At 46.6% G+C, this 21529-nt stretch overlaps 1 protein-coding gene across 1 annotated transcript; it reads right to left on the minus strand.

Annotated features, from left to right (window-relative positions):
* Window positions 1–13521: 13521 nt before the first annotated feature.
* HHEX (hematopoietically expressed homeobox) lies at window positions 13522–18775 on the minus strand. The gene is made up of 4 exons (XM_079313290.1): window positions 18394–18775; window positions 16630–16808; window positions 16351–16401; window positions 13522–14756 (listed from the first exon to the last, which is right to left on the minus strand). Exons 1-4 carry the CDS (start codon window positions 18770–18772, stop codon window positions 14523–14525), a joined length of 843 nt encoding a protein of 280 aa, XP_079169416.1. The 5' UTR covers window positions 18773–18775; the 3' UTR covers window positions 13522–14522.
* Window positions 18776–21529: the final 2754 nt, after the last annotated feature.

The raw sequence follows: 21529 nt of genomic DNA on the forward strand, positions 1-21529 counted from the left end.
GCTGCACATTTTCTAATTTCTCTTTGACAGTGTTAGAGCATCTTTGAAATTTTTTTTTAGTTTAGTTTTTTTTTTTTTTAATTTTTAATGAAAAACCAGTTTATCACACAACAGCAAGAAACAAGACTGAAAATGAACTCTAAAACCTGGTTCAATGGAGTGCACTGCAAAGAGCTGGCGACACCTCTGCTGTGTGACCCTGGGCAAGCCTGTGCCTTTTTGCTCCCTTTCCACTGAGTAAATAGATGCCAGAGGGGCAACTCTCTGTGTACCAAGCTCACATGTGAAAGCTGCTGAGGCAGTGAGATCACAGAGACCTTTGCTTTGGTGTCATCATCCTGGAAAGACAGAAGTACTGAATCAAAGGCATCAGGTCTTTCATGTGAATAAAGTGCTGATCCCACAAGCTCTGAGGCCTCTGCTGACTGGCACTGCTGAGCACAGAAGAGCTGCCTTTCCACCAGGTCAGCAAACAAAAGGTGCTGTTCCAGTGGTCCCAGAGGCTGATGCCACCTCTGCAGGTTCCCATGAGAATGTCAATCTCCACGCCAGCACAAGTGCTGATCTCAACCCAATACACAGAAAATTTTGTCTTGACAATGATCCAGAAACATATGTTATATTAGAGATTTTTGTAGCTCCAGTTGTTGGGCCTGGAGCACAGGAGGAAAAAAGCTACCTGGGCTTGTCAAACCCATACCAAGGGAGTTGCTGTTGGTAGAAGGGAAGCTCTTTATCACTTTTAGCTACACAGATGACTCCATTTCCTAGCTGGAGGAGGACTCCTGGCCCCCAGAGCATCTCTGCCCCTCGTCCTAGGCCCTGCAGGGGCGTCAGGCTCTCTGAAACCCCCCAGATGCTGCCACAGCATCCAGCAAAGGCAGAGTCACCGCGCCCCTGGGGACAGCGCAGAGGGCGGAAGGGTGAGCCCAGGGAAGGAAGGAGTGGGTGGACTGCAAACATGCACAAATATGCATGACTCTCCTCCCACCTTCTAGTGGGTCTTACTGGAGAAATTGTTTTAATTCCCCATCTTCTGCCCTTCCCAAAGCAGAGGAAGAAGCCAAAGCCCTATTGCCCAAACAGCCACTGGTCACAAAGGAGGATTATTGTACCCTGGGGCTGGTGATGGCTGAACACTATCAGCAAGGACAGGAAAAGAGATAAGTGGCACCTGCTTTTCTTGAAACAGGTTGTGTCCTCAGATTTTGGACATCTCCACAGAGTATAAGCTATCAGTGATGAAACTATTTTTCCTTCTGTCTTGGTGGGGGAAAAATTAATTAATGCCAGTAAATTGAAAAGCATTGTGTTCAACATCCTGATTAGCTGGCTCCACATCCTTTCCTTACCAAAATCCAGCCACCAAAGGTAAATGCTCCTTTAGGTCATGCAGATGCTGACACTGGCTTCAATGGGATCAGTCAGGAACAAAAGGAAAGAAAATATGCAGGATGAGTTGTACACTTTACAAGTCAGTGACTTGACTGTCCTAGCACTTCTGGAGACAGGACAAAGTTCAGGCTTGACCAGAAATACAGCAATTCATTTTGTTTAGATAATAGTAAAATATGCCAGTCTTCCTCAACAGACACACATATCACATTTCTAATGGTGTTACTACACTGGACGTGGAGGCTGTTGTGCAACTAACTCACTAATTATCCAAGAGAGCTTCAGCCAGTCCCTGCCAGGGCAGGTGAGGGACCAAGCACTGCATATTTGAGCAGCCCCTCTTGCTGGTGACACATTTGTCTTTTTATTATTATTTTACCAATTTTAGAACTAGTAAAGCTCTGATTATGTGAGCAGAGCCTGATGAAATGGAAGGTATCAGGGGAGAACCAGAAGTAGATGGGTGACACAGCATCCTCTTCTAAACCCAGGAAAGATGGAGGTGGGTTAGAAATAAGTGTTAAATAGTTCTGCTGCGTTTATAACAAGATATTCCCAATGCAGATCTGTTGAGCACAGGGTACCTAGCACTGGCATACCCACAATATATGTATGAGCTGGGTGTAGGGTAATTTCCTGGCCATTCTGACAACCCTGCCTGGGTAAAAGCACACACCTGGAGGGCAGTTTAGAGCTACAAAATTCTCTGGACCTTCTTCTCTGCTCAGCAGGGATCATATAATTTGGTCCATTTCAGTTTTACCATTTTTTGTGGAAAACCATTTTTCTTGCTACTAGTGCAAAAAAAGAAATTTTTAAAAATGTCCAAGTAAAGGGAAAAAAAGGTTCCTGTGAAGAAGAAACTCAAAATAGGGAAGAAATGGAAATTCAGTGGTAGTTTTAACTCCAGTTTCAGCTACCTTGACAGAAAGAATGTAGTATTTAGATAACTTTTGGCCACTTAGTCAATTTAAGCTATTTTTGTACCATTAAAACCTGATTTATAGTGTAGGACTTATCTACTGTAATACAGCCAAATGAACTTTAGAGATCAACCTGTTATAAAATTATCAAAACCAAAGGTTTTAGGCAAAAGACAACTGACCCCTCTCCATAGCAGCACAAGTGCTACAAGAGGCAGCTGTAATGGCACAAATGGACATTTTATCAGCTTTCTGTCAGGGACTGACAAAATCATGTCAAATGAGGCATTAAAGCTCAAATTTTGAAAAGTGTGATAAATACCAGCTAATCTACTGACATAATATATTGTGAGTCAAATATTTAGTTTTGCATTAAATCTAAATCCAACATTAGAGCATTTCCTCTTGATTAAAAAGGATAAAATGTAGATGTTATTTTATGCTCCAGTTCCCACATGTAATTAATGCTCAACATTCAGAGCTCTTTCTGACATTATAAATGTGTTAGTAAACATGTCAAGGAAAGAGGGGAGGCACAAAGGAAACAAGTGCAAAATCTATATGCTTAATTCATATTCTTCCATTTGCAGTGGCTAATATGTTATTGCAGAGACTATTTGCAGACACTTGCCCTGCCAGTGAGCAGCTAACTTCCCTGATTGCTTGTATAAACAGTCTTCCAGACCAGGAGACAGACGTTGTAAGGGAGTTCATAGCTAATTTAATTTTAGTATCATTAGGAATTAAAAGCAGGGCATTAATAGATTCACAATAAATGTTGGCTAGGCCAATATAAGCATTGCATGATGTGACTATTAAAAGCATTAATATTTGTGAGTGATTGCATGGAAAGGTTTGTCAGAAATTTTATAGTCTTGGGAATAAGATGTACCTAGTTAGAGAAAAGATTATTGCTGAGATATGATGAAACATTTCAGTGTTCTTGTATCATATATTACTGATCTTAGTGGGCCAGGGAAAAATCTGCTTTTAAATACATATGTATACATATGTATAGGCTGGTTAGTGACCTATTCTTATCTAGAAATAGAATGAGACAAATCTTCATGAATCACTGAAATATCTTTGTTCATTATACATTATATTCCCAGCATTATGCCTTAGCTGATTCTTGGAAGACAGAAGTTTGAGAAATGTGTTTTATAGGCAGGTACTTTGACCTCAGACTCTTGTAGTTTCAGAATACACTGCACTATAATTGCTTCTTTTCTAGAGAATATATTTTAGAAAACTTAAATGCAATCCAGCACTGTATAAGCTGGCATAAGCTCAAGTCAACTGAAAAACAAAAACACAACACAAGTAAACATCTGCAACCTTTATTATAGGAAATGTGTATATTTATTTGTTAGGGAAAAGATCTCTCTTTTGTGAAGCTGACACTCCTTGCTAAGTTTGACACATAAATCAACATTAAGTGCAACCTGCAGGATTTGGTACAGCTCATGCTACCAGAGAACAGTTCTTCCTACTCTGAAGAATGTGAAAAATCACTGAAAATAAAAGCAGAATAAAAATAAATAAACACACAAACACAACAAAAAAAAAGAAAAATACATACCAAGGAGACCTTAAAAGGTGAACTTCAGAATTAAGTACTCATTATTTTCAAGAAAATTACACCTTGATTCTTCTATTTTATTTCAAAAATAGAAATTAAATGGATTTTAAATAGATGGTTGTGTATCAGAGTGCAATCTTCAGGGTGCAGGTTACAAGATATTTGGCATCTGAGAAGCTGCATGAATTATAATGCCAGCCAAACACCTCAAATCTGTTTACCAAGAGTAGCAAGGCAGCCTCTGCCAGTGCACAGGTCTGCAAAGGGGAGGAGATAGCACACACGAGTGCTACCCTCATACAATTCACCCTTTTGGGGGGTAGTTGTTTTTATTCAGTTTCCTCATTTCCTTATCTCAAAACCACAAAGACCCTAAGCAGAACGATAGTTCAGAACAGTTCTGCAAATATTTGGCCCCAGGCACTTTCCTGGGCTGGCTGCTCCCTTAGCTCCCCTCTGCAGCATCTCCTGGCTCACAGGAAACCTTCCAGCTCTCCTTTCCACCAGGATGGCTTTCCTGGCCCACTTACCAAGTAGGAAGTCAACCCACTGTTGATACCAGCTATCACCAAGAATTACCTTTGAATTGGTGCTTTAAATGGTTTAATTGTTCCTGTTAAAAAATCACAGCCAAATTTGCTATCATTCCAAAAAACTGCAGTGGTGAACCAAGATACACAGGCTCTACCCCATCCAAAAATGGGTTTGTGCTATTTTAACCTGAGAAAGGTTGCAGCACCATTTTGGACAGACTAGTTGATCATGATAACACTGGTACAACAAACTTCTCTGGCCTGACAGTGTGAGTGAGTTGTGGAACTGCTTTACACAGCTTCTACTCTTTCTGCCCAATTCCACAGTCAATAAAGAACAGTGCAGGGCCAAAACATCCCTCTCCCCACACCCTAAAAAGGCATTACCCAAAAAAATAGAAAACAAACCCAAACTCCAGACCCTGAGTAGTTTTGCTGTCTGAAAGACCTAAATCAGTGTTTCACAGAAAACTGGGATTTTCATTTTCATGCCCACTGTCTTCTGTTACAACACAAAATACTTTCTGGCACCTGCTTAATATTAAGGAAGACTCCCTGTGAATGTCTCCAAATTTGGGTTGATCTCATAATTTATATCACTGCCTTGTGCAGAATGTAATTGCCAATTACATAATATCAAAATGCAACACTAGCAGTTTGATTTGCCTTGCACTTTGCACTTCAAATAACTAAAAACCTGCGTAACAACCAAACTGGTAGTTTAGGAGTTGCTCATGTATGGGCACTTCAAGCAACAATAGGTAATTATAGGAAGATAATTATATTTCCTGAGAAGTTTGGAGGCATATGCTCTAAGATTGGGGATTCAGTGCTGTGTGCTTTTGTCCCATTTTCATATTTTGACAGTCATTGTTCACTCCAAAGAGATTTTAAGTGGCACAGAACCAGACATCAGTGGGAATATCCCCAAAAATGGGGAAATCTTGGTGTTACTGGAATTCTTCTAAATTATTTCTCTATTACTACTGTCTCATTAACCCTTTGTGAAGAGGGAAAAATACTACCCAGGTCTTCCTTCATCTCTTGTTCTGGGACTTGTTCATAACCTTGTTCCATCTTTGCAGTGAGAGAAAAACATGTCTAGCTCCTTTCTGAGAGTTCATCAAGTTCATGTGACTCATGTGACATTGCTTGCAGGAATGAAGAAATTCATCCCAGATTCCTTCTCCATGGAAACCAGCTGTCTTTCTCTGAGCTGATTTAAAAACCAAAATACACAAGAACAGAATTCTTGCCACACAGGTTTTGGACAAGGCTCCTACATAACTGGATGACCATTGACTGGTCACTTACCTTTACTGGGACAGGCATCCTGCAAAATGAAAATGTGTTAACCTGAAAGAATGTGTTCCTATGATGTTTGGAAATACAAAAAATGCCATTGATCAGTACTGTGCACATTTTAGCATATAGAATCTAGGGGGTGCTATGCAAAGTCCTTTTCCAGAAGCTTCCAAAGTAACAAGGAGAGGCCCAGGATGAGTTGTTCTTGCTGCTCTGGAGTCCTCAGAGCATCATCACCTTGTGCTGCCATTCCAGCATCTTCAGCACCTTCAGCGTGGGGCTTCTTCCTCCACAGGGATGCCAAATGCCATCTCAATTTACATTTATCCTTAAAACAACCTCTGTTACCTGACAGGCACTGAGTAATTTCTTGCATTTATGTTTGAAACAGCTTTCATATTAAAAGATCATTCTTTTCTACTTCTATTTCCACCCTGTTGATAAGGTTCAAACAGAAAAAAAACTTAAAATATTTAGAAGTTCAAGGTTCATTTAAGGAAGCATAAAACACACTTCATATCCTTCTTTGCCCTTACATACCTGGTGCATGGTAGTGTTTCAAAATCTCTCACATGGAGAAAGCTTATTCAGATGCTAAAAATATCACATGTTTACACTTGTTAATCACCATTAGCAAATGATTTTCTTAATGCTTTAGACAATATAGTAGCAAAGTGCAACTGCTTCAGCCAGAATGGTATTTTAGTGATTTTTAAGAACTTAATGAGATCAGGTAATTGACTAGTGAAGCTAAAAATTTTACCTTCAATTAAACAATCAACAGCTCAGTACATCAACATAATCATCTTTGCCCCTCCACCTCTCTGTTATTAAATCAATATGTGGGTAGCAGTTGTCTAAGAAACCACTTCCTCTCTGTTTCTAAACCAGTGTTCAGGACCCATTTTAAAGCATTTATTCAATCTGTCTGGTGTAATTTGCAAATAATGGAAAGTATGTAGTAATGCAGATTCCGTAATCAACTAAGAAAAATAAGGCCTTAATCCATTTGTTATTTAATGACATTATTTATCCTACATCTGTTCTGCTGCTACCAACAAATAACTTAATACTTCACATACATTTTAAAGTATCATCGTGTGTGCCTCATTTGCCAGTGCTAGATTATTCCTTGTACGGGAATAAGATTGTACAGGTTGTGTTAATGAATCCTGCTGTTGATAGCTCAGGAGACAGTCATGAGGCAAAATTTTCATCTTTGAAAAAAACCCAAAAGAACAGAAAATAATTTGGTCAGTAAACCCCTTCCAAGGGTTATATTACAACACAGCAATCTCATTTTGGAGTGGTTGGTGATAAATCAATATAAACTGCCCTCCCCAGCCACAATTGTGCATATGTAAGATATTTATGACTTTGAGCACAGGGAACTTCTGCTGTCTTGCAAAAGACTCTGAAGTTGGCCAGTTGCATCGTGCCACACACTACTTTCAGAGGAGTTCTGTTGTCATGCTATCCACAGGCCTCTGTGGCATAATTCTCTTCTCTAGAAAAACATTTGTTTCCATGTGCAGGTAGCATATATTTTGCTACAGCAAAAATACCAGGCAAATGTTGAAAAGGGAGAAAAAACTGTACTTTTCAACTCAAGTTTTTGTAATTAAGACATAAATATGTTTTCATGTATGCTGATATTCACCATCTGCACTTTCTGTGAGAATACCCTGGCTGCCCAGACACTCCCAAAGGCTGTGTGAGGGGTAGGGGTAGCTGGGGCAGCAAACCAGCACTGAGCATGAACAATATTCATTATGAGAATAACACGGGCAGAAAATGGGTGTCTTTTATTCAGCTATTGCAGTGTCAGCGTTCTCTTCCAGTACCACAGTATGGGAAGTGGTGAACAACACAAAGACTATCTGCATACAGCTCTGACTGAGATTTTCAAAAGCAACTAGTGATCTGATGGGGTTCAGTCCTCCCCCCAAAAAAGAGTTACCATGAGGAGAAATGTTTTTTGGGAAGTGCTGTACATTTCCTGCCTGTTGGCAGAGGTGAGTTCAGGTGGCAGAGACTGCCAAGAGCTGCCAGCTTTGCTGCTGCCACTATTGCTGCTATTCCACTGAGTCAAATTAGGATGCTTCACTGGGAGAATGAAGTTTCAGAGGATATTGCACCAAGGAGACAATATTGTACCAGGTACATTACTGGTGACCAAGCCAGTGTCTGTTGAGCCCCCAGAGCCAAAGGCACAAGAAAGGGTTTAGCTCTGCAGGGCAGACCAGCCCCATCTCCTAGGGATTGTACTGCCCACTAGTTTGTCCCAAAATCTCACTTGGGATGGAAACTTCAGTCCCTGACAGACTGTCAGATCAGTCTCTGCCCTTTACCCAAAACAATAATTTTCCATTTTCTGTCAAACTTCAGAAGAAATTTTTGGTTTGCTCCACTGCCTGCATCAAGGATGCCATGGGGCTGCAGAGCTACTGTCCCTTCCCATTATTTTTGCCTCTGGGCCCCTGAAACCTCTACTACTTACAGCTCAACTCCCTTGGCTGTTCTCACCCTGACTTATACAGCCCTGTGCTTGTTTTCAGCCAGCAGAGCAACTCATTCGCAGTTCCTGCCCGCATCTAACTGGCACCAACATGCTCAGAGATAAATTTAATCTGGTGTCTTTCTACCATGGACCCCAGAACCAACCAACAAAACATCCTCAATGAGCCAAACTTTCTCTGAAATGCTGGCAGGGCTTCAACATCCACCAGCCAAAATGAACCAAATTAGTGCAGGCACCTTTCCCTTAAGGGGTTATCATCTCTAAACTCCTTACAGCAGCTTGGGCTACTTCCAAGGTACGTTTGGGAAGAACTTCCAGGATAAGTCCCTGGAAAGTAATCTCAGCCACTGGTCCATCCTTTTGCAGAACTGGGTCCTTCTATACTTTAGGACTACTACAGGTCTCTGATTGATTTTGTGTGCTAGATTAGGTTTTTGGCTGTGTAAGAGGGTTCCTTATTACACAGAGAAGGAAGTGGAAGAACTGATGTGTGTAAAACAAAGTTACTTCTTCCCCTTTCAACCTGTGATTTTTATTCTGATAGCTGCAGTAAGTCATTGAGATCCAATTGCAGCGTAGTGGGCAGTCCTGACTCATTTTAAAATGGCTTTACCCTCATGTGGGTGTATTCCAGGACAAGAACTTTCAGTATGTCTAGACTAGGATAAAAACTGTGTTTTAAAAGATACTACCTAACAAGGTTTGACTACCATGATTTGAAACCTTGCATAGACAGGACAAGTCAAATGCTAAAAGATGTTTAAAAGTGTTTGCTCAGTCATTCTACAAATGTAACTTTTCTTCTTGTCTAGACAAGGACAAAATACTCCTTACAATGGCATGCCCACTGCAACAGCCAAGGAGTATAATAGCATAGGGAAGGATCAGTAAGAATTTTCTCCACACAGGTCTTCAAAGCAATGGCACTGACTGAAGTGCAGGGAAATCCTGAAGGGTCTGTCTAGGCAACAAGGGAAAAGGGATACTTTTTTTCAGTTGATTTAGTTCAGTCAGGAGCTCTGTTTTCAAAAGCAAGACCTACTAAGAATCTACTGATACAATCTGCCAAGTTTTAGCAGGTCATATTCTGGGCTCCTCACTGACTGCAATTCAGCCTGCTAAAACCATGTTAAAAGTTTTGAGGTCTACATGTCTGTCAGATGGGATTTTTAGTCTTTAAATAAGCTTGATTGAATTAGGTCTCCTGGAACTGACCCCTTCCCTAAGGCTGATGAGATGGCAGCTAGTTTTTCATTCCTCTTCAGTCTTTTAACCCAAATAATTTGCCTAAACTGTACCAACAAATGCAAAGTTCAGTTTGTCTTTAGAGTTCAGTATTTCTAGCTGACTGTGAGCACAGATTCATTTCCTACAGGCCACCACAGCAATTTGTTTTGACTTTGACTTTGTTTTCACCAAAATGTACTCAGACAAAAGCCTTGAACAAATCTGCTCCTTTAAACAGCTACTTGAAAATGTCTAGCCCACATTCTTGCACACATACCCACTCTAACAATTGTCTGGTAAAAAGTCAGAAGATAAATTCTTAGTCATTAATACATATCCTTACACTGGTTTGCTCCTACCAAGCTTACTGGAGAGCAGTAAGAGATATAAGAATATCTCTTTCCTAGAATTGTGTTACTATCTTTGACATCTTGAACAATACCTTCAGGAATGAAAAAAAAAAAAATCAAAAATGAAAAAGTCACTATGACAATTCTAAAACGAGCAGAAACACAGCGTCTCAGACTGTTTAATATCAGTCTCTGTTTTGTATGTACAAAAAAACCTCCACAACAACAACAAATCGAAACAAACAGAAACAAAATCAAATAAAGCAAACCCAAACAAACCTGTTAGTTCAATTTATTATTAAGGCTTAATGACATAGGTGGGTATCAATCTGATAGGGAAAAAAGATCTACGTCTCAATTAGTCCCATTAGAGATTATGTCTTTATAACATGGGTGGGTATCTAACATACAGGGGAAAATTCACAAGTGACCAACTCAATTGAAAGGCTCCAGCAAATAATAATTTGCTGATATAACTCGAAGTGACCAAAGTAACACAGTCTGAATGTGCTTGAGACTCCCAGGGTTTAGTAGTCATTTGTCAATAGCTCTCAGACAACAGAGCTGTGAAATTGAGCCACTTAAGTTAACATGATAAGGCTTTTACACGCTTGTGTAAAGTTATTTTGGCCTTAACATGCATCATCTGAAATATTTTAGAAATACTCATTGATTTCCTGTTTGGGGTAAATAGGAATAAGCAAACCTCCTATGCTGAGGAGGCTTGGAGCTGGTCCATGATTCAAAATAAGACAGAGACTCAATTGTCAGCAAAGGCTTTTTGGTAAGCTGTTGTCGCCAAAGACCTGGACAAAGTCCTTACTAAACCCAAACCAGTGCTAAACGTTAATGGGAATTTGATCTGAATCAGATCAGCATACTCTGATCTGCTATTCATACCTCCTTCAGGTTTACAGCTCTGTCTTGAAGCTTTCTCACGTCCTAAAATAATGTCTTCAAAAACTAACATTTTGCTTACATACATACATAGCTAAAAGACAGTAATACCCATGCACAGATTTTATTGTCTGACTGACTTTTTTTTTTTTTTGTCCTCTGAGGAGACATCTAATAGCAGATGTCTTCCAGGTCTAATACGATTTCTTGTCATCCACTGGACTGAGTGGATGGATAAAACTCCTTTTATCCGATATGACCACAGGAAGGTCCTTTTCAGCGAAAGCAAACAATTAGCAGCCCTGAGTTATTATTTCCTATTATTGTGCAATAGAAGAGGCTCTGGACATTTCAGTGTGAAGGATTAAAGTGACCTGCTTTGCAAACATCGCGTATCCGCCTTCCTCCTCTCCCCGCTCCGCGGCAGCGCTGGCGGCGGGCGCGAATGCGCAGCCCCACGCGTGTCCCGGCCGCGGGACGGGCTCGGCTTGCCCTGCCCGTGGGCCAGCTGCCCTGCCCGTGGGCCAGTTGCCCTGCCCGTGGGCCAGCTGCCCTGCCCGTGGGCCACCGGAGCGGCTCCGGCCGCGGCCCCGCCCGGCCGGTTCCGCGCATCCCGCGCTGCGGGGACCGCGCTGCGCTCGGAGTCAAAGTACACAGCGGCTCGGTCGATAGCCTATTAGGCTAGAAACAGTTCTGCATATCAAAGGCCGACGAACCTAATGACTAAAAATATAAGTACCTGACCCGGAGGATTAATCACACACTGTCAAGCTGAAATTGGTGCAATTCTTCCAATCATTAACGTTTTGCTTACAAAAATGTGCTTTTCTGTTTGTTTTTCTGCTAAATGATAACCATTTTCAAGTTGAATCGGCTGATAAAAAAGTCGAAAACAAGACGAGAGTTGTGCTGGAAAGGTCATACGTGCCAGTTCGGCATGGAATAGCCAACGGGCAAACAAACAGGACAGAGCAGGGTGGCACGGAAGGGGCTCGAAGGTTTTCCCGGACGGTGTAAAGTGCTTTGGTTGTTTTTCCGCTGCCAAAGAGAAGCAGAGACTGCCCGTGGAGGGACACTCGTCCGCCCCGCGGTGGTCATCCCCACGTCGGCTCCCCCGCGTGGTAACGAGCTGGGGGAATTAAGGACAGCTGCTGGGGTTGCTTCTGACCAGCAGCTCGGCCGGCCCCGCCGGTGTGTTTTACTTCCCTAAACCCCCTCCCCGGGTGAGCAAGAACATAAAGACTGCCCGGCCGGGGTTACAGCGCTGTTTGTCACCTGCCGCGACACCCGGGAAATTCACATCCCTGGCCAGGCGGCTGCAGACGGCGCATCTGCGCTCCCCACCTGCGGGGAGCCGCCAGATCCCTCCCACGGCGGGGAAAGAGCCTGTGCTGGCGAGCCCGGCTTCCCTGGACCCCGATGTAATTACATGGCCCGGGACGCGACCCCGCGCCGTGCCTCGGAAGAGCCCCTGCCCCTCCCATCGCATCGGGCCCGGCTGGCTCCCGGCTTGTCCCGGCCCAGGAAAGCTGGAAATGGGGCTTGCCTGGGGTCCGCTCTCACGGGCCGCCGCCGGCTGCCCGCCCGTCACGGCCGCTCTGCCCCACGCGTGTTCCCAACCCCACGCGAACGCACAGCCGTAACGAAGTCGCATAGAAGAGGTAACGCCGGTTTCCTTGATATGCACCTTGATATGGGTCGGCACAGATAAACAGATAAAGACGGGCACAGCATCTTCCTGAGCGCTCCCTGCTCTGCTTCCGACCCTCACAAGCCCATCACCCTCTCCCCCGCAGTTCCTGGGACTCACCGTGGGCTGTCCCCGTCGGGACCCGCGACAGCAACCCCAGCGTGGAGAGGGCCGAAGGATGGAGATCTCCTCCTCCTCCTCAGCGCAGCCCCGCTATGAGTTATCGGCGCTGGGGCTCGATCCCGGCGCTAAGGCCGAAGGGGGCTCCAGGGACGCCCTGGAGCGCCCCGAAGCTCCCTTTGTCACGGGCAGCGTTAAACCAGGGGCCGGCTGGAGCCTGTGCACGGCGGGCACGGCGAACAGAACCTCCCCATCACTTCGTCCTTTCGGGCCCCGTTCATGAGCGCCGTTTTTGAACACACCAAAGTTAAAGTCACTTATTCAGAAAACTCATGCTTCTCAAAGAATTAACGTGCTTAGAAGCAGCATCTTGTCTGATCTAAGGGCCAGTCACGATAGTCACTTGCTGCTATCTAAAAACATTTATTAGCACTAAAATCCTCTGTGACACTTGGCCAGGTGTAAATCCCTGCTCCCTGAGTGCTCACAGTGGCACCTGGAGGGCTGAATACCCACCCAGGATGCCCACTCCTGGGAGCAATTCTCATACCCCAGGTTTTGTGCTCCTTCCCCAGGTCGACGTAATTTCGGAGAAAGGCCGATGAATAACCACTGTTGACTCAGGTGGGTCAGCATGTGCCCTGGCTGGGATCGATGCCCGCACCCCCTCTCTGGCCCCCCAAGGTCAGGGCGACTCGGGGTAAACACCCACGCTCCCAGCCTGGGCTGGCCAGCCTGGTTTTCCCCCTCCTGTCACAGAGCCCGTTCCCATGTGGGCAAAACCGAAACGTATCTGGGAAGCTGAAACACAGCAAAATATACAGCAGAGAGCCCACACGAGACTCCTGCAGCAAGGGCAGAAAGCTGTGGGGTGGCTCGTGACTGGCACAGTACTGAGGGAAAAGCCACTTACAACACACCTGGCAGAGGAAAGGTCTGGGTTTTCTCCTGCCAGTAAATGGACGGCAGAGTGGCGAGTGTTGCAGAGTTTAGGTTTATTTCACAGATATGTCCATCAAAAATTAAATACCAGGTTCTGCCATTTTTTTTTTTAACACTGAACAAATATGTACAAAATATGAACAATGTGAGGTATAAAAACCACGAGACTTTTAAAGAAAACTAGTATGTACAGAAGCAGATATGTGTACAATAGGCATTATCTTCCCACAGCTGGGTGCCTCACTTATGACCTGCAGCTGATGCCAGTTCCTGTCCTGCAGCAGGGCCCTATCACTCCCTGCATTTTCCCCTCAAATATGAAATACATAAAAAACAGTGCTAGAGATTTTAAAGGAGATTTTTTTTCCTGCAAATGGAACCACCCAAACTGTGAGGCAAAATTCTCAAAAATTTGAGAAGGCACATTTAATCTTATACAAGAAGAAAAAGGAATCTGTCTGACAACTCTACCTGACAAACGGAGGGATGTCTCAGTAGAAAGCACCATGGCACATGAAAGAAAGGGTGTGAGCATAAGGCACTTCTGGGGATGGTCAAATCCCTCCCCATTTCACAGAACACGTTTCTCTGCTTACAAAGGGCGTTTAAATTAATCTATTTAAAGTACGTTTGTTTACACATATAAAGGGCTTAGTCCTGCAATCCATACTCACTTCCACACTAGTTAGAGTTTTGCCTGATCACCAACAGCAGCTGATTCAGACCCCCTCCACCACCATGAGTAAGGACAGGGTGCAGGATTATATTCCAGTTAGAACACTGATTATTGTACAAACATATCTTACAAATAATTAAATACAAACCATGGTCCTTTAACCAAATTCAAGATGCAAAAACTGAACTGCTTGCAGAAAATACATCTTTTCTTTCTCTGCTTATTATAAAATTAGTCTATTTGGTGATGCATTTTTCTTTCAATGTAATGGTGGAAGTTTTCTCCTGTAGCATAATATTCTTTCAAACCAGCCCCTGGTAAAGTGCAAGCTGAGTTAGGGTCCGCTTTCTGCACGGGACTGTTAGTGGGCAGCAGTGTAATAGCCTTTATCACCTTCAATGTCCACTTCTTGATCAGAGTCATCAGAGACATCTGACTCCAGGTCCTCCTGGGAGGCTGGTGAAGGCGTGTACTGTGAACCATCCAGAGAGACCTCCTTACCCTTCTGCTCGGGGCTCTGGCAGCTCTCTGGCCTTTGGTCACTGTGACTGTCAGCACCTTCTACTTCTTCTTTTTTGGTGGCCTGGGGGTTCTCCTGCAATGAAAGGATCCAGCTTGGTACAGAACTACACAGAGAAAGGAGGCCTGGGAATTTCAGCTGTGCTGTGTGGGAAAACCACCCTGGGTTTCTTGCAGAAAAAGGCAGGTGTCCTGCTGCCTCCCTGGGCCTCCTGTCTATAAACCTGCCCAAGTGGGACAGGGCCGGGCGAGGGCTCTGATCCCGCTCTCTCACAGCCACAGGGGCTGCTGTCGTGAATAGGGCTCCTTGGCGATGGTTATCACAGCCACTTCAAAAGAGGCAGGAGCTGCTGGAGCCCAGGAATCTCTGAACTTTTGTCTTTAGCAAAGCAAATGTTTATTATGAGTCTACAAACACCGACACACAGCTTCCTCCTGCCCTGATCTTTCTTTAATTACACCCGACAGCAAGAGGAGGGAGGTTGAATCCATCAGTGGCCCAAAAGCAAATGGAAAAAAAATTACTAATTAAGCTAAAACTCAACATTAAAACACTCACCACTAAAACCAAACCAAAACCCTGTTTGTGAAGGCAAGAGTAGCCCTGTGTTGGCACCTGTCTGGAGAGCCCAGTCCCCTAAGGGGGCATGAAATGCTACTCTAAAGAAAAAGCAGGCAGAGACACGTACCCATGATATAACCGCGCGCGCTTGGAGAAATGGATGTGACTGAATGAAAAGGAGGAAATGACTTAAAATGGCCGAGATCCCAAGCGAGCTCTCCGGACACTGTGGCATGGGTTGGTTCCCAGCCAGCCTCTTGCCAGAATAATAGGACTTCACTAAAAAAATCAGCTGAAGATTTAGTTAAACTCAGGCAAAGGTCATAGAAGAGATTCATCTAGAGTACTGGTACTGTGATTAGTTTTCCTTCTTTTTACTTTTATGTTAAAGGCTACTTTACCAGTAAAACATGTGTGTCCATGTCACACTTACTGAAGCCAGACTCAGGAACTGTGCCTGGCTTGGAAAAACTAAGGTCCCTTGGCTCAAGTATTTCTGAAAAATTCCAACATTTTGGCCTATATGCCATAAAAACCCCCAAATAATTACTTGCTAAAGCATGATTTCTAAGGGAAGGGAAACTGCTTTAACTTCTTAGTTTCATACACTGTAACTGCTTGTGATAGGAAAGTAAAAGCTACTCAATTTTCCATGTGGCTCCTCAAAACAAACCAGGTGTTTGTACCTGTCTTCCCCTGATATTAGCAAAACACATTGACTTGTGTTCATTAAGAGAGGGTGCTTTAAAACACCAGTTAATATTCTCCAAAAAAACTGCCGAAGTAATTTACTGACAATTACTTATCTTCTCCACGTTAATTGGCTAAACAACATATGGGTTTACAAAACAATTAGTGTGGAGTTTTAATAGGTGGTGTGTGAAAGATGGGCATAATTGATATAGGAACTGCATTAGAAGCTTTTAACGTTAGTGCTGCCTGAACGAGCCCTCATGGATTCCAGCATGACTATTTGTCTTTTTAATCAAGGTGAAGAGGTTAAACAGCCTTTCAGATGACTTCTGCATACAACCTGGAATAGGCGAGCACGGCATAAGATAAGACAATTAAAATACTTATTTCTATAGAAACAGAAACATCTACGTACCTGCTTTAGACGCCTCCATTTGGCTCTGCGATTCTGAAACCAGGTTTTGACCTGAGCAACGACAACGAGAGAAGGTGCAGGGTAGTCTCAGAGCCAGTAAGTGCCTAGAGCCCTACCCAAACCACAAGCAAAAAGCAAGAACCTGCCAAGCACCCCCTCCCCGCAGACCCCGAGGTGGCCCGGGAGGTCCCGGCAGCGATGCACCGACAGCAGCTGCACGGCGGGGCCTGGAGCGCGGGGAAGGGGGAGCGGCTCCCCGGGGCGGGGGCACGACCTCACCTGCCTCTCGCTGAGCTGCAGCATCTTGGCCAGGCGCTTTCTCTCCGGCGGGGAGAGGTATTTCTGCGTCTCGAACTTCTTCTCCAACTCGATGGTCTGGTCGTTGGAGAAGCGGACCTGCCCCCCTTTCCTCTTGTGCAGCGGCCGCTGGATGAAGGGGCTCCACAGCAGCGGCTTCCCTACAAAGAGAGGCACAGTGCCCAGGGTCACCGGCCGAACGCGGACACGCGTGACCGGGGAGCCCCGGCCCTGCGCGGGCCCAGGCCTGCTAGCACGCCGGGTCAGAGCTCGCTAATTTCCTTTGCTTGATTTTATTTCTCCCAGTTCCTACTCTAATCTTTCCCCTCTCTGATTTTTTCCCCTCCGCCAAACAGAGACCAGTTAAAGTCACTCTACGGGCTTTGGCAACATTTCCGTCAATGTGTTTCCTGTTGGTCTATAGCGCAAAGAAAGAGACAAAAAAAAAAAAAAAAAAAAAAAAAAAAAAGACCTTCGCTTCCTTCTGCTCTTTCACTGCGATGCCCTAAAGAAACTGTCTCCCTTTCTCTGAGCAGTGCCCGGGACCCTGCGGAGAGCGGGGACATGGCGAGGCTGGGCAGCGGTGATGCGCCAAGAGGAGGGCACTGGGCTTCTAGGAATAAGAGCCCCCATGTCCCCCACCCTCGGCTGGGGTCTGCCCGCCAGGCTCAGCCCGGGCCGGGTGAGGGGCGAGGCGGCGCAGGCAGCGACAGCCGGGGAACCAGCCCCGCCGCGGAGCCGCGACCCGGGCCAGGAGGCTCTGGCCAGTGCTACTGAGTCACGCTGTTTGTCTTTCTGCCTGCACCCTTTGCAATTTGCTGCATTGTTTTTCGAGATTTTGCTTGCGTCAGGCTTTAGTAATTCTGGTGCAAAACAGACTCAAAAAATAGGAAGCAACTGGTTATTTTAGCTGTCATAAAGTCACATCCCACACAGAGGAAATGAACAATATCAGAAAAACGGATCCCGGCTATCAGAAGTCGAGTGTTTCCTGAATTTGTCTGTATTGAGGATGTCGATAAAGTAATCAGCAATGTGCACGACTCCCGGGGAAGAGCCTGCTTCAGGCGGCCAGGAAAACACTTAACAGCTTCTGAAACCAGATTTACTCCTATCGAGAGCTCAAGGTTTCCTGTATGAACGGAAAGGGTCAGCCTCTTTCACTGCACAAATGTGGTGAGTCAGGTCCAGTTTTGCAATCACTAAGAACAAGTGCTGCAGCCCGGGTACGGGGCTCAGCCCCCGCAGAGGGGTCGCTTCCCCGGGCCAAGGGCGCGAAGCAGTCGCCGGGGCCCCGACCCGGCCCGAGCCGACCCGCGGAGGAACCTCGGGGGCCTCAGCGAGCGGAGCCGGCCTCCCGACTGTTTTTCAAGTCATCCGCAGGAAAGCCTGAGATCTGCCATGCGATCTCCAAGCACAATTAAAACTCCCCACCAAAACCACATGCGACATTACTAAGGACACTCTCAGAGTCACTTGGTTTGAAGGAAAACAAATCTGAGTCACCGCGGCCGCGCACTGTGGTCTCGCTGACAGCCCCGGGGCACGGCACGTCTTTTAATTTACTGTAAATCAGACGGGGGCCGGAGGGAGCCGGGGGAGCACAGAGAAGCGGCGGGGCGACGGGAAAGGGGACCGACCGCTTTCGGGCACTTCCCATTTACCCGTGCCCCGACGGCGGGATGGGGACGGGACCGAGAGCTGCGCGGCAGCCGGGGAGAGCGGCGGGGGGGACACATGGCTTACCCAGGGGGTCCTGCCGGATCAGGGCGTGCGCGTAGTCGCCGACGGCGCGGGGAAAGGAGTAGAGGGGCCCGGCGTAGGCGCCGGTGCCATAGGTGGCGGCGAGGTGGTGGGAGAAGGCCGGGTGGACGGGGGTCGGCTCGTAGATGGGGGTCCGGTACGGGGACACCAGGCTGGTGAAGGAGGAGTTGGGCGACGGCAGCGTCGGCGGCGGCGGGGCGGGCAGGGAGTGGGGGGCCGGGGCGGCGGCGGGGCCGCGGCCCAGGATGTCCTCGATGTAGAAGGGCGTGGGGTGCGCGGGCTGGAGCAGCGGCGTGGACGCGTACAGCGGGACGCCGACGCCCAGGGCCGCCGGCGCCGCGCCCGGCGGCTGGTACTGCATGGCGCGGTCGCCGCCCGCGCACCCCCGCGCCCCCGGCCGCCCCTGCGGAGAGCCGGCCCCGACCGCGGCGCTAGGTGCTGGCACCGCCGCCGCGGGTTTCTCTGGGCTCGGGTTACCCTTCGATAGGTTTCTATTGGCGCGGGGCGGAGCCCGCGTGGTCTCTGTCCCCTTCCTGCCACGGCGCCGTCTGGCCAATGAGCCCGGCCAGGGAAGGGGGAAACCACCCCCCACCGGCAAACTCTGCCCCCGCCTCCCCGAGCGAACTCCCCGCGGCGCCAATCAACCACCGCCGCGGCCCGGGGCAGCCCGGGGCAGCGGGGCGCGATCTGCCGCCCGCCGGGCCCCGACGGCACGGCGGCCCCGGCGCCTCCCGCTGCGGTTCCCGCTCCTCTGCCCGCGCACGGCACAGCCCCACCCGGCTCTCGGGCTTGCCCGTGGGCTGCGCGCTGACCCTTGCAGCGTGGCCCTGGCGCGGACAGAGGAAGGAGGCAAGAAGCGGACGGGCACCCCCCACCCGGCCCGGGCACTTCTCTTTTGGAAAAGTCCGCGCGGGCGCTCCGCTTGAGCGGACCCGGAACGAGTGGGGGAGTGCGTGGGCGGCACAGGCTCCTGCCCGTGCCCAGGACAGGTCGGGAGCGCGGCGTGGCCGAGCAGGAAGTGGCGCCGCGCCGCTCGCATCCCGCCTGGCACCGACGGGCGGCACACTGGGGGGCGATGGGGCCCCAGTGCCCGACAGCCCGGGCAGGGAAAGCGGCATGACGGCCCGAGCAGCGCCACCTGGGCTCCTGTGATTACATTTTTAAGATCCCGCGGGGTGATTCCCCCGCCCCGCAGCCCCCAGAGAGAGACACTCGCTCCGCGGGGCCGCGCCTCGCCAGCCGGGCTGGGGCCGGGGCTGGTGGGAGGTGTGAGGGAAGAGCAGCGACCCCCGCTCTACCCGCGCCCCTCGAGCAGCCAGGCCTGGCCCCGACGGCAGCGGCTGCCGCAGCCCGTCCCTGTCCGTGCGGGCGGAGGAGGCAGGTGCACCCTGCGTGTCCGCGGCCCGCCGTGCCCCGTCCTCCTCACACGCCCCCGTGCTGACAGCGAGCACGGAAAGCTGTTAAGGAATAGCAGGTGCTGGTGTAACTCAGCTGCTTTTTTTTTTCTTTTTTTTTTTTTTTTAAAAAAAAAAAAAAAAGGTCTCCAGTTCAAACCCACGAAGATCTTAATAACTAAGAGGCTCAGAGTAAGACGAAAGGGTGTTGGTGAAATGAAAAACAAAACAAAAAAAAAATCTAGTTTAATAATACAGAGAGGTTGGGTTTTCTTTTTCTTTACATTGTTAACAAATGCCAAAACTCACCTTTAAAGCGTGGTCTTGTGTCTTGTAAATATCAGGTACACGTAAAGCGAGCTGACAGTTTTGATTATTTTTTCTCTGTGTTCAGTCTCTCAGGCATTACTCTTTCCAAGGGGTTTAGTTAATGTTTTCATCTGGAAGTGTTGGATTTGCAGCTTGATTTACTTAATAAATGTACAGTAAACCGATGACCCGTTGCCCTCTGGAATAACGACGTGCATGATATGAGGCAGCAGAATGGAGGGCCCCCACAATATTTTACAAGCTGTCGATTCAAAATCTTGAGAACAAGTTTATGCGAAAAGAAAAAAAAAAAATGTTTTGCTGTATTATTGGAAAACAAATAAATAGAGGAAGAGATTATTCTTTTCTGACTTTTATACAAGCAATAGGCCTTGTTAAAAGGAAGTTTTAATGACACAGTTATTACATTCCACTACCACTGCATAATCCCTAACAAGAAAAATGAAGCACTTAATTTTGCAGTTCTACAGAACCGCCCCTTTCAAATTCAATTGTTAGACCTCAGCCTTCCTCTTTCCACGGGTTGGAGACTATTAAATCCGCATTCATGAAATGTCACATTTATTGAACTACATAATTTTTTAATATCACTAGTGCAGGTTTTATAGTTGATTTTATTGTTTTTATGGCCATTTGGGGCTCTAAAACCCGGATTTTTTCAATGTTGTTCTTATAATTTTTTTCACACAGTCAGAACTAATAAAATAGAACAGTTGTGACTTTTTAATGCAAGAGGTCTTGGAGTTTCAATATTTTCACTCTGCTGGATACTAAAACCAATAAAAATACATGAGATTTTAATTATTTTCTGGATTAAATAAAACATTTTCCTTTTCTCTTGGAACATACATTTTGTTTGTAGTTTCTGTCGTGAAGGAGATAATGCAACTTCGGACAAAATACATTATTACCAATATTGTTGCAATGAATACAGTTTTGACCGGATTTTACAGTCTAACGGGCATTTAAAGTAAGGTGCTATAGATCAGGGCAACCAAGACAGTGCTTGAATATTTCTATTATTTTTTCTCCAGGTTCCCTCTGGAAATCTTTCCAATTTATCTGGAAAACCCAGAGCGGGGGGGTGGAGGGAGAGGAATAGAGGGAGAAGCCTTAGGTGAGAGAGAAAATACACGCCTTTCCCGATTTAAAAAAAGGGAATGCTTTCACATTAATTTTCTTGGTATGCACTTGAAGCACCACCAAGTTTTCCTGCTAATCTGGGGATTTCTGGAGGGCGGCGGGGCGGGATGCGTGCATCCCCGCACTGGCACGGTCTCAGCCCGAAGGGATCGGCTGGAGAACTCATTATTTTGTGTAATAACTTCGGGGCCCTGTCTTCCCCTTCGCTTTCCGTGAAATCATCCGCCTTCGAGGAGTTCTGAGTTCAAGGA

This window comes from Erithacus rubecula (genome assembly GCF_903797595.1).
Source record: "Erithacus rubecula genome assembly, chromosome: 9".
NCBI classification, from domain to species: Eukaryota; Metazoa; Chordata; class Aves; order Passeriformes; family Muscicapidae; genus Erithacus; species Erithacus rubecula.